Source organism: Leuciscus leuciscus (assembly GCF_965113295.1).
Source record: "Leuciscus leuciscus genome assembly, chromosome: 22".
In the NCBI taxonomy this organism is placed as follows: domain Eukaryota; kingdom Metazoa; phylum Chordata; class Actinopteri; order Cypriniformes; family Leuciscidae; genus Leuciscus; species Leuciscus leuciscus.
In genome coordinates, this window is record NC_138746.1 from 10,759,936 (window position 1) to 10,774,098 (window position 14,163).

Below are 14,163 nucleotides of genomic sequence, written 5' to 3' on the forward strand. Positions count from 1 at the left end.
GTGGTCACTGCCACTGTCTTCAACCTTAAGAACTGACAGAGCTGTCCAATCAGTCTGTAGCCATAGCTCAGTATCAGGATCACTGTCCTGACAGTCGAAACACTACAGGCTCCCTCGTTAAGCAAGATACATGTCATTTTGTCCTTTAGGGGTGAGAAGCAAAGTCAGGGCCAAACAGCAGCAATGACCAGAGTCAGAGCAGCACCTTCTGAACATGTTTCTTAGAAAGGACATTTTATAAAATAAAATTGACAAATGACACTCAGTAAATAAGAGTGCAGTTTCTCTAAAATATATATTTTTTAAACATATCAATTCTGTATGGCACACAATCCGCAATGAACCTCTAACCCAAATTTGTACAACATAACTATGACAAATCCATGACCAAAGCGACAAGCGTTTCTACCAGAAGCGTTAAGACACCATGTCAGCCAAGGTCAACTTTTATTGGGTCATCTTAGAGGCCCTTTGAGCATGTATTAGTCATGAGAATGCAGCATACACACACCAATACTGACAAAACACACATACAGCGAGAGACAGTATTCCAGGAATCTCACACTCCCAAGTTCAAAGCTAATTATGTGTACCTGAATTCATAATGCAAACCAATTCAAATCATTGTAGCGGTCTAGAAGGATAAAAGCACCTGGCAGTAAAGAGTGCTGGGCCAGAGGAGGGCGCCACAGAGGGGTTCCAGGAGAGACGTTCAAAGCATGGTGTAATCTCACGCGACTCAACTGGGGCACAAACTACAGAGTGAAAGTTCAAAGAGAGGACAACTCTTCACCATTCATGTGATCTTCTCAGTGTACAACACGGGTCGGGTATTAAGGCAACTATTACAAGAGAGACTAATAAAAAGACCGGACCCACACAAAACTGATTTGAATATGAAAAAGCTTTCCTGTAGCTCAGTGGTAAGAGCATTGCGTTAACAACGAAAGGTTGTGGGTTCGATCCCAGGGGATTGCACATACCTATGTATAAATGTATAGGATAATGCAATGTAAGTCGCTTTGGATAAAAGCGTCTGCCAAATGCGTAAATGTAAAATGTGTAATTAAGCAAGGACTGGGAATGTGTAGAACTTTGTGAATGATGGCTATTCGAATGCGGCCACAGATTATGTGCACGCCTGCTAGTATTTTATATTACTTATTAACAACATTAATAATAATATTGGATTCATACAAAATATATTTTATTTAAATAAATTATATAATGTATATTTAATATTCACAATATTTATAATACTTATTTTACAACACAGAAATAAGTGCAAGATTTTCTGTGAAAGACTTCTAGTTATTTACCAATAGTGGCTAATGAATCAGAACAACACAGTGCCGTAAATAGTACTATTAGTGCCACAAACCAGTGCGTTTATGATTATGATAATGAATTAAAATAATATGATAACAAATACCAGTTTGCAATATCAAGCAGCATAACATGGCAGGTAAAATAACTGGAAGCGATTGACACCGGAAGCCAGACGCATTCCGTTAAAAATAAAGATAAAACAACACTTATGTATTACTAACAGTAACGTCATTATACCACACTGTTAAATGCAAATAAAGTCCTGTGTGAAGACAATTTGCCCAATTTCCTTAAAAGCACATCTTAGTACCATTACAAATCACCAAAAAAAGGCCTTATTGTAGAAAGAACCGGAAGAAAACGTCAAGAAGTCAGTGTTTATCCCAGTCTTACTCGAGTAACAACCCCAACTCAACAGGCAAGTGTCCCTTCATTTAAAGGAAGAGCACCAGGTCGCTGAGAGCCGTGCAGCTCATCCCACAGGCTCATCCCGCACACAGTCTGCCGGCACTGCCTGTCATTCCTCAGGAGCAGTCAGGCAAACGAAAGGAAAGGAGACGGCTAGCGGGGACGTCGGGACAGAAGGGAGGGATCACGGGATGGTAGGTGGGGGCAACGGATGGTTTTATTTCTGAACAAGCTGAGGAGTAGGGAGACAGATAGCAGACGGTGCAAATGAAGCCGTCGATTTGATTGACTAGTGATGTACAAAGTGCACTGTGTGGAGACGAACTTTCAAAAGGGAATGAAAAAAAAAAAACACAGTCTAATTACATATTCCCTAACAAACATATCACCTAAAACACAATAGCACAAAATGCGTCTACACTTCTACAGTACCATTCAAAAGTTTGGTGTCAGTTTTAGAAAGAAATTAATACTTCTATTCAGCAAGGACACGTTAAATTGTTCAAAAGTAACAGTAATGACATTTATATTGTAGAGATATTTTTCTGTAAAAATGCTGTTCTTCTGAACTTTCTATTCATCCAAGAATCCTAAAAAATGTAATCCGGTTATCACAAAATATGCAGCACAACTGTTTTCAACATTGATACTGTAATAATAAGAAATGTTTCTTGAGCTCCAAATCAGCATATTAGAATGATTTCTGAAGGATCATGTGACACTAAAAACTGGAGGAATAACCGCTGAAAATTCAGCTTTGCCATTAGAGGAATAAATTTCTTTTTTTAATATATTCAAATAGAATTAATAGAGTTATTTTAAATTGTAATAATATTTCACAATATTAAAAGTTTTAAATGCTGCCTTGGTGAGCAAGAGTCAATGTATGTGTGTAAGCGTTCTATGGAATCATTCTTGTGTGTTGAGTCTCATTGGCAAGTACCAAAAAAATGGGAAGTTTAAGGGTCAGACAAAGGGTGAAGTATTATCACAAAAATGTAATTATGAAAATATAAAGAAATTTAAATAATTATACCATAAATCACACTTTGAGTTTGTAAAATGCGCAATAATGCTTTCATGTGTTTTCATACATGTAACCACTCCATGTTTCTTTTTTATTTACATTCATTCATTAAGCAGACAATTTTATCCAAAGCGACTACAAATGAAAAACACAACAAGCGAGAATGAATGTCCTGTTTAAGCATTTCACGCAAAAACAGCTACTAGATCCATTTTTCCACTTAATGGAACATTTAAGCGTGCAGTTTTAAAGTATTTATTTTAACTTGCACCCTGCTTCTACAAGTACTTGGCTGTGACTACCAGGACAGGAAACAAAGTTCAAACTGTCTGGCACACCCGTCGCAGCAGTCGACGTTGCACTGCCAATTTTGAGATCTCAAATCTTCCACTTTCATTTTAGAATGGAGGTTGAAATGGATCCACTTGTAGAGCGCCTTGGATGTCAATTTTGACGCATCATGCTTTGTTGAGAACTACTGAGGCAGACTTGGCAACCCATCTGAGCTGCACTGAGGGATGCGGAGAGCTGTAATGAAAACCACCATCAGTGTACGCCATAAACGGCCACTTCAGAGCGGTTCTGGGCAGCTCTCCAGTCAGAACCAAAAGTCAACAAACACGAGTCTAGCTAGATGGAGAGAGAGACAATCCCAGATCCAGCCTTTATTTGGGTTGGAGGAAAACACGTCGGACTGGTTTGGTTTGAAGGGCGGTGAGAAATATTTGTTTTTAATTAGAGACAGTCAAACAAGGTCCAGATACCATTTAAAACCCGCAAGAGTAACACATTCCAGACCGGCACCATTTCCTTTGCTCCTTTTCTGCGTACCTTGCTTAAAAGTAGCTATTTTCACTCTTAGTATAGTTTATTGATGAAAAATGTTCTAATTTAAATCTGCAATTGCACTAAGACTGTACAGGAGCCTGATGTGACCTTTGTTACTGAGTTACTCTCAGAAGAACAACATCTGCTGTATTGCTCACTGGTCTGCTCTGTTTCTAAAAAAAAAGGGAAATGTCATACCAGTAGGAAACATCCATGGGGTTGAAAAAGCGCCGTTTAATTAGGTCTGTAAAGAAGGCTTCAGTCTCCCTGCATGCTTTGCCATTTCCTATGACAATGGTTTGACAGCTGTGGGAGAGCAAAAATATCAAATTATTCATAGATATTTAGGGTGCCTACAAATTACTCAATGTTATCATTGTGATTGCAATACCTGTGTTTGAACATAAGATGGCGCAGTTTTTCTGCCTCTTTGTGTTTAGCAGAGCCATGGAGGTACACCACATCTGTGTGCAGGATCTGACCTGAGGAAAGAATAAAGAGTAGATATGTCAGGACAGTAGAGGACGTATGTGACTAGATTTTATGTGGAAATCAACTTAATACATATTCATCATCATCATCATGTAGGTACAGCAGACCCCCATTCGTTTCCTCTCCAATTTATTGCCTCCACCTTGTTCCCCTCTCCTCTCAGACAATACGGCTACCGTTTTCTGTCAGCCTGAGAGAGGCAGTCTAATCGCAATAGACACCTCAAGAGCCAGGCAGGTCATGTGACTACACACCCACAGACATGTCACAGTCAAGCTGGGTTTGCGTGTGGTGCTGCTGCAGGGCAGAGGGCAAATATGGCAATGCCACCTGACACACACCCGCCAGGCCGATCAGTCGCCTGGACGCGGGGCACACAGGGCACAGCGTGTAGCTCCACGCACAGAGGACACAATGGGCATTCTCATCACACCTGCCAATCAGACACTCTCCTTCATCAACTTTAAAATTATGCTGCACTAAACAAAGTAATTACAATTAAATGGCAAAAGTTCATTATGACTATACGATCTATTTCAATACTAGACTATATATGGTTGATTACAAAGATTTCAAAACATCAGCTAAAATTTACCATAACTAACCACTATTATTTGATTGTTAGTTGACAGCCAATAGAAAAACTAGAAAAAAATATTAGAAAATATCAATTTAATAAACAACGATAAATTATAATAAAACATATCGATTACAATATTATAGTAAAAGCATCTTTCTGTCTTTTCTCCCAACACCTTCATAACCAATTGACAAAAAGACATGCATGATATGGTATTGTTGTCAATAGTTCTGAATTATTGTATTATTGTTTATTAAAGTTATCTTTTTCCTAATATTTTTCTAGTTTCACTCTTTCTTATACACACACACACAATGTTTGGAAGAATTATGATTCGTTATTTATTTATTTTTGTGGAAAGAAGTCTTCTATGCTCACCAAGGATTTTTGCATTTATTTGACCAAAAATACAGTAAAAAACATAAAATTGCAATATATGATTAGTTTAAAATAACTCTTTTCTATTTGAATACATTTTTATATATAATTTATTCCTGTGATGGCCAAGCTGAATTTTCAGCAGCCATTACTCCAGTCTGTCACATGATCCTTCAGAAATCATTTTAATATGTTGCTTTGCTAGTCGAGAAACATTTCATATTATAAATGCTTAAGCAGTTTTTACTGCTTAATAATTTTGTGGAAACACAACCATTTAAAAGGTTTTGGATAAGTTAGTTTTTTTTTTTTATTCTTCAGCAAGGACACATTAACTTGACCAAAAGTGACAGTAACACGTTTATTTTGGTAAAAAAAAAAGATATAACAAATAAATTCTGTTCTTTTGAATTTTTTATTTATAACAGAATCCTGAAAAATATATATATCATTGTTAAATTATTATTAATTTTTTTAATAATTCATTAAGAACAGTTCTAGAACATGCAATATTATTGTGTGTGTGTTGTCTTGTATATATGGTTTATGAGGACACAAATGTGTATAATGGCATGGGTATTACAATGTAAACATGCTTTATGGGACACTTCCCACTAAACTGTGTTTTTTTGTTTTGTTTTGTTTTTATTGTGACGTTTTCAGTGATGGGCAGGTTTAGGGGTAGGGTTAGTGGTAGGGTTAGTGTAGGAGGATTGAATATACAGATTGTACAGTATAAAAACAACTACGCCTATGGAGACTCCCTTTAAATCACATATACAAGTATGTGTGTACGCCCGCATATATAATTTATTCCATGTTCATTCCACATTTACTCAGGTGTCTTACTGGTAGGGGACAGGATTGCCAGTTTGCAGCCGTGGTGAAACCCTGGGTCCACTCCCATGATGACTTTCCCACGCACAGGACACATCAGAAGACGCTGACGCAGATTACGAACAAACATGGCAATGGACTCTTTTTCTGCACTAGCAGTCAACCTAGACCTGGGACAAGAAGAAAAAGAGGCAATGCATCTTTGTGTTCAGTATTTAAAAAAGAGAAGCTTTACTATCTGGTGAGAACAGACCTGTAGCCTCGACTGAGAAAGGGCAGAATGAATCTTTTGTAGGAATCTTCACCAGCATTCTTCAAAATCGTCATCAATTCTGGCTGTGCAAATCCCTGTGGCCTCCATCTGTAAGTCAAAAGGCAGATAAAGTCCTGATAGACCGTTTACACGCTCGTACAGCCTCCCCAAAAAAACACTAATAAGTGTATTCGAAATCTGACATGATTGTGTACTTGCTACATGGAAATAATTACTTCTAAGTTTAAATGTGTAAATTATCAAGGAGACAACTAATTATCTTTTTGAGAACAAGGTGTTTTTCATTACAGCTGAAATATTCTTTTAATACAATTTTTTTATTTTGGCACAATGAAATTTCAATGTAAAAATGTTTTTAAAAAATTACTAAATTATTCAAATAAATACAAAATTCAATTAAAAAAAAAAATCCCTCAAATGAAAGTCATTACTTTAAAAAATAATTCTTTTAACTTTAAAAAAAATATTTTTTTCCGGTTATTCTAACTTAAGTAACTTTGGACTACATGTCAACTTACTCTCATTAGAGTATTAGCAGACTGTCAGGTTTGAGTTAGTAGAATAAGTTGACAAAGTTACTTATAAAAACAAAAAAAATTAAATGGACCAATCGAAATAAAGTGTTACCATTTGTTCATGTAGTATGCTAATGTTAATTATATTTAATGTAACTTCCAAACCCATAGAGCTTTTACATTTAGGTCAAATTAGGTTGAGCTTAATCCTTTCTTTTTATATGGAGATAAGTGGGTTAATATTCACCAAATAAATTTAAACCAATCTTTTTTTTTTACATAATCAAAAACATAATTTTTTAAGAAATGAGGTCTAAGGCATATTGCAAAGAGCTACATCAGTATCAAACCCTGTGGATAATCTTTAACACCTGGCAGCGTGAAAGTCACTTCCCAACCCATTGCCCATCAAGCAGGCAACAGCACTGGGCCAGACCACGAGGAAGAAAGTAAGAAGATGAGGCGTGGTGCATGTATGAACACTGTGGGTGTGTGCTGACCTGACGTTGACGCACCACCTACAGAAGTCATTCTTCACCCAGTCGGGGATGTTGACCTTCACTGTCAGAATCTTCAGATTCTCCCCACGGTTAATGGCTAACGTCTGAAACAAGAGAGTAACCTGTAGAGACAGCCGACACAAGGCGAGGCAGGGTAGTGCACCGTTGGTACCACCCCCTCCCGTTCTCTCCTAAAACAAGTCAGAGCGCACTAAGACGCACTCGTGTCGCACCGAAAAGCTCAGTGCCTCTTTCACTTTTCCCTTACTGATCGTCTAAGGGGAAGTGACATGCTGTGAAGCAAATAGTTTTAAGTATCTGACCTTTTCTGAGGAAAACCTTTTGAAAGGAAACAAGAAGGAAAAGATGACCCATCAATCTGGACTCCAAGCGGAAGAACCGAGCTGACAAATGCCACCAACCCCCTACACAAACACACACCCCACCACAGAGCAGGCATCCGCCCCCTCTGCACCGCTCAACAGCTAATGGCCCGATCAAGACGTGAATTAATGCAGCCAGAAATATGATGAAAATTATATTTCCATATTTTGGCATTTCAACACCCTAAGGCAGCTGTTTACTTGGGTTTTCTCATGCGATGTTTATCGCATTTGAAGTTTTGCATGTGATGAGGGAAACGTCAAAACAAATATCAAACTTTTCTCCATACCCTGTGTCATTTCCAACTATCCCCTGTGTAGTTATTGAATATTTATTAATAATATCATATTAATAGTAATGCATACATTAAATCATGAATCATGTGTAAAATTACCACAGGACTACACTGAGCAAAAACATAAACATATCCTAAAAATACAAGAAAGCATAGCTTTTATATTCATGGACAATATATTTCTACAAAAAAAACAGCTGTCAAAAACAGACCGCACAGATATCCATTAAAATACACTCTTATTTGTCATATCACTCAGCCAGTATTAAAGCTTGTCACATACAAACAATGCTGATAAATTGGAAAAAAGATAATGTGTGCAAAAATAAGGTTTAAGTGTAACACTTGTATGAAAAAAAAACATTTTTCACAGATTCAGTTTAGTGTCATATTTCTCCAGCTTTAAGACATGCCAGTCCGAGACGTGACATTTTCAAAACAGAGAAGGGGGAAAAGTTTAGTCTAAATATTCAACATATCATGTTCCTCAATAACAATGAAATCATAATTGGAAAAATATGAGGAATGTAAGCGACAGAAATGAATATTATTTTAAAGACTGAGCTATTCCGATTCAATATTTTTTCTCCAAATAAAGGCAACTACATTGCTATGGAACAGAGCAATAGAGGATGGCCTCTACAAAAACAGAAAGAAAGGATGAACTTTTCACTTCCTATCTTTGCATGTACAGAAAAACAAACATGCACAACATGGGGTTTAAAATACAACAATGATCATTCTCCATACAAAATAAACACGATCTCTTGCTTTAGCGAGAGCTGCTTTGTTTTATAAAAACACCTGATTGTTGTAGTCAACCTATCATATGCTCAAAAAAACAAGCGTTTCTAAAAATGTGTAGTTCAAAAATATACAAATTTCCAGTTAGTAACAAATAAAAGGTGGTCTTAATTTTTATTTGTTACTAACTGGTGATTTGTCGATTTTTGACAGCACATTTTTAGTGAATGTGCTGGAAGAAGAAATTCAATTTGTATTTTTCTTTGTAAAAAAACAAAACAAATGTTTGGTTCTTTTTTAACTCTAGAAATGCATGCTTATAGCATGACTGGGATATGACAAAATAATTAGAAAAATAACACTAATTTTAATTGAGTCAATTAACTCATTTTTATAAGTACAATTTATAAAAACTTTCAAGTTTTTTGTTTTTACAAAAAAAATCTGTAAGAAATCACAGAATCACATAAAGTACAAACGGGGCCTTCAGTTGAGGCAGAGTTGGACTAACAAGCCTCTGAAAAAAGTAGGCTAGACTTCTTGGATGAAACAATATTTTACATTTCCAGAAGGTAAAGAACGCCACTACAGTTATACAGTATATAAAGTATATAATTTGTCTCATTTGTTAACATTAATTAATGTATTAACTAACATTAACAATGAGCAATACATAAAGTATTTATTAATCTTTGCTAACAGTTGTTATTAAAAATACAACTGTTCATTGTTTGTTCACAGTGCATTAACTAATGTTAACAAACACAACTTTTGATTTTAATAATGTATTAGTCAATGTTGAAAAAAAATGCTGTAGAAGTATTTTTCATTCTTAGTCCATGTTAACTAATGTAGTTAACTAATGTTAACAAATGAACCTTATTGTAAAGTGTTACCATATATACTGTATGTATGCATGTGTATATAATATTTAAAGTTAAAATAAAATGTATTCAAACTTAATTTGAAGTTCTGCCAGTTTGTGAATTAATCTATTCTGAATGTTTCTGTCACCATTGTTTCATGTTTCATCTTTCAATATGTACAATTATTTGGCTGATGATTGATTTGAATAAAAATGCATAAATTCTGCCTAATTTACACAAAGCACCAATGTACCCTCTTGTTAATGGTGTCACTAAGACCAACAAAACCTTTCACCAACTGGTTCAACCTTTCGTTAAGAACATGTGGAACCCACACGCACACACATTTGTCCTTAATACACTCTCACAACTGATGTATTAAATTAAACAAGCAAGTATGTGTGTATACACATGCCTCCTGTCAAAATACATTCCACACTGTTCCTCAGCAAAACCACGAAAAGGTTCATTTTAGCCGGAGTGCGACAGCTCACAGATCACGGCAAACTCAAATTAACACTCACTGACAAACCACGTCAGCAGATTAACAACGGGTAAACTGTATGCTTCACGGGAGATCTCGCCGGCACTCATTCACTCACTCATGCGGCCTCTCTTTCGCTCTTTGTCTCTCTCCCTCTCACCCTCACGCCCCGATCCCCCTCCTTCCTCACAGAGCCCATGAGCGGCTGTCATCATGAAGCAGTGTCTGTCAATCCTAGCCTTTAATCCACAGGCACGTGGATGGGGACGTGTCACATATGTTAAGAGGGGGAGATGGGGAATGACTGGGGGACAGGGAACAGGGTGAGAGAGACGAATAGAGGGAGAAAAGGATGACTGAGTCACTGTGACATGTGGCCCACAACCAACTCTGAATAAGCGGGTAGCCATGAAGTGAGAGAGGGGGAAGGGGACGCCATTGACACAAACATAAACAGTTAAACAGCGCTGACAGAAGAGCTTTGAAGAGTGGCATGAGGACTTGTGTATATGGAACAACACTGTCAGTGGACTGGTGGTTTGCGTCTGATTGTGTGCACATACACTAGCTGTCAAAGGTTTGGACACACCTACTCATCGTTTACTATGACTTTCGTACTATGAAATAACACAAGTATGGGAATTGTGTAGTGGCTAAAATGTTTAAAAAAAAATAGTACATTTCAGATTCTTCAAAGTGTCCACCCTTTGCAGAGACTTCATGAGCTGTGTCCTGGGATGATTTTACATAGTAGTGAAGTACATGCAGGACACTTGTTAGCTCTTTACTATCCACGAACTCATTCATTTACAGAGTGGAATTAAAATTTAGTTTTTCAAAGAAATTCAGATGCAGGCACAATTTATATTGGTCTACAAAACTAGCAGAAGCATTTAGAAGAGAAGGAAGGTTTAAACGTTTTTAAGATCACGAGAAACAACTAAGCCCTGGTTTCACAGACAGGCTAAGCCAGGACAAGGACTTAGTTCAATTAGGACATTTAAGAACCTTTTATAAACGTGCCTTAGAAAAAAAAACATTCCTGGTGTACATCTTGAGACAAAACAATGGTACTGATATATTTTAAGATATGTCAGTGCAAGTTGCTTTCAGCTCAAACATGCATTTTAGTCTGGGACTAGCCTTAAGCCTTGTCTGTGAAACCGGAGGTAAATGTGGTTGTCCAAACTTTTGACTGGTAGTGTTAATAAATAGCCCTGGCATTTTAAGTCCCGGGAACCAATATTTTAATGACTTAGAAAAGATGAATCATTGTCTGGCCAACTAAGATTTCAGTATGGAGATGAATATTATGATTTGTTTGGTGGAACCACAGCACTACGTAAGTGTATTTCAGCCACTGTTGTTATTGTTAAATAAAACTAAAATTGAAACTATTAAAAATCATCAAACAATGTCCAATGGTGCTTCATAGGTGGACCGTTAAGTGAAGGTACTCTACGGTCACGAGTTCAAGATAATTCAACAACAAAATGCTAGATGACCATGGCACATTATTATTTCATGGCTATATGGAAAATAAGTTCTCTACGTATTTCGGCGCCGGCCTTCACAACAAATAATTTTCGTTAATTGAAATAGGTAAAATCTAAAATTATATATATATATATATATATATATATATATAATATATATATATACACACACACACACACACATACATACAGTATATTTATATATCTTATATACATCTTATCTCCACTATTCACATTGAAAGTGAACTAAAAGAGGACCAAAAGAAAAACAAAACCACACTTTTGACCACATGGCAAGAAATGTTATCATATCTGTCATTTTTTATTATTTAGAAAATATATCATAATGTTAATTACAAATATAAAATTAATAAAAAATATATCATAATGTTAAGATAATGAAATAGCAGTTTTAGCATATCACTGTGGAACAGGCATTTGTGTAATTTGCCAAGAAAGCAATATCACTGCATGATATTTAAATCTCTGGATGAAAGGAAGATAAAAAAAAAAAGATCTAAAAGTTTCCTATCTGCACAGTGAATCTGGTATGGCACGACAAGATAAGTGGTGACTATACCTGATGATGCTGGATACGCTGGACGTCGCAGGTGAAGTCAGTATACAGGCTGAACTTGGCAATGTCCTTTGGTTTGCTCTTCTGATTTCCCTCCTGTGGCTGCTGTTCTTTCAGGGCTGTTTTAGACACTGATGAGTGAATGGTCACTGCACTCCTGTCACACCTGAGACCATACATATATGCAGAGTCAAACATAACACTCATAATTGGGACTGACAGGTTAGAAAATGTAAGGGCGAGATGCATAAAAGCGCAAGACAAACAGATAAGGTTAATAGGTAACAGAAAGATGATAATTTAAAGGGACTGGAGATTAGGAGAAAATATGGTTTGTTAAATGTCTCACAGTGACTGGACATAGGTGAGAGTCTCTTTGTCCTTTGCAATCATATCTGCCAGGATCTCCTGCACACCCGTGGCCACCTCGTCCAGGGTCGACAACCCTACACACAGGAAGAGAAATAGCTGAAATCTCACATAACATTCACAGATATCAGTGACCCTGCATTAACTTATGAGAACTGAATTTCTTTGGTGGAAAGTGTGGAATAGTTCCGACTCCTGTTAATTTATACAGCACAAATATTCCACAGAACAAATATTCCACATAGTTATATGGTAATATATGTAAAACTTGGAAATACATATGAAAAAATTTTCACAATGCTGCTGATGTCACTCCCGTGATATGTCAATGTAAAAAAATACACTGCCCAAAAGCATGTGCAGACAACACACACAAAAACTGAAGTCCTTTGCTGCCCTCTACTGACCCAATGTCTTTTATCACTCTTTTTATTTGATATATAAATTAAGTAGGCAATGTTGTGACCATTAATCACTTTCAAAAACTATTATTGTTAAATTAATGTACTATACCCAAAAGCATTGTTAGCCAACTATGGTCTATGGCAAGCCGTTAAACTTTTAAAAATGTAATTGTTGATATCAAGAAATAAAATTGTTGATATCTGTAATAATATTTTAGTGAAATGTCACCATAGGCTGCCATTCAAAATCAATTGCTGATATCAAGAATTGATTCCTTACTAGTAGAAATATAATTTTTGATATCAATAATTACATTGTTACTAGTAAAAATGCGAATTACTGATATCAATAATTCAATTGTCACTAGTTGAAATGTCTATTCTTGATATCAACAATTGAATTGCTACTAGTAAAAAAATTCATTTTTGATATCTGAAAATGTATTTCTGATATCAATATTATTTCAGATATCTAAAATGGCTTTCTTACTAGTAACAATCACATTCATGATATCAGAAATTAACATTGTCACTAGTGAAAATGTAATTATTGATATCAAAAATGAACATTGTTACTATTAGCAATTCAATTGTTGATATCAAGAATAGACATTTCAACTAGTGACAGTTTAATTCTTGATATCAAAAATAAAGGTTTTTACTATAAGAATTGTATTTCTGATATGTGAAATTGAAATTTCAACAAGAAATCAATTCTTGATATCAACAATGGATTTTGAATGGCAGCCTATGATGACATTTCACTAGTGAAAATACAATTACAGATATCAAGAATTATAGTTTTAACTAGTGAAAATGTAATTGTGGATATCAAGAATTAGCATTGTTATAGTAGAAATCTAATTCCTGATATCAATAACTATCATTTTAACTAGTAAAAATTGAATTGTTGATATCAAGAATTAGTATCCTGGAAATTAATAAAAGTTAAAACGGCTTGCCATAATGGTCGCAAGTTCCGTTGAATTGTGTTGGTAACACTGGAACATGCGACCATAGTTGGCTTTGGGAAACACACCCCTGCTCCGTAGCAGGTTTTATTCCGGGTTTGAGATTGCAAACCAAAACTGAACTAATCAGCTGTGAGCAAACGGACATATATTGGATGCAATAAAGCTACTCCCCCTATATCTCTCGCTACAAACTAAAGCAGTTTATAGTTTAGTAAAATTATTTTTGCTGTTAATTACTTATTATATTTACATTAAAGAAATTATAATTATGAATAATTCAAATAATATATTAATTTAATAATTACATTAATTGACAATTAATATAAAAATATTTAAATTAATATAAATATAGCCTATATAAATACAAGCTTTAATATAAGCTTTACTAACAGCAGCAGTTAT

The 14,163-nt window shown here is 35.6% G+C and overlaps 1 protein-coding gene across 1 annotated transcript in view; it reads right to left on the reverse strand.

The window, feature by feature from the left end:
• Nucleotides 1–14,163, reverse strand: part of srbd1 (S1 RNA binding domain 1) — a 55,968-nt gene that overhangs the window by 37,371 nt on the left and 4,434 nt on the right. Inside the window, exons 8-14 of the mRNA XM_082154236.1 lie at nucleotides 12,364–12,460; nucleotides 12,018–12,180; nucleotides 7,169–7,272; nucleotides 6,133–6,240; nucleotides 5,892–6,049; nucleotides 3,984–4,074; nucleotides 3,791–3,898 (exon numbers count right to left, since the gene is read on the reverse strand). Coding sequence (XP_082010362.1) covers nucleotides 3,791–3,898; nucleotides 3,984–4,074; nucleotides 5,892–6,049; nucleotides 6,133–6,240; nucleotides 7,169–7,272; nucleotides 12,018–12,180; nucleotides 12,364–12,460 — 829 coding nt within the window. The remainder of the gene's footprint in view (nucleotides 1–3,790; nucleotides 3,899–3,983; nucleotides 4,075–5,891; nucleotides 6,050–6,132; nucleotides 6,241–7,168; nucleotides 7,273–12,017; nucleotides 12,181–12,363; nucleotides 12,461–14,163) is intronic.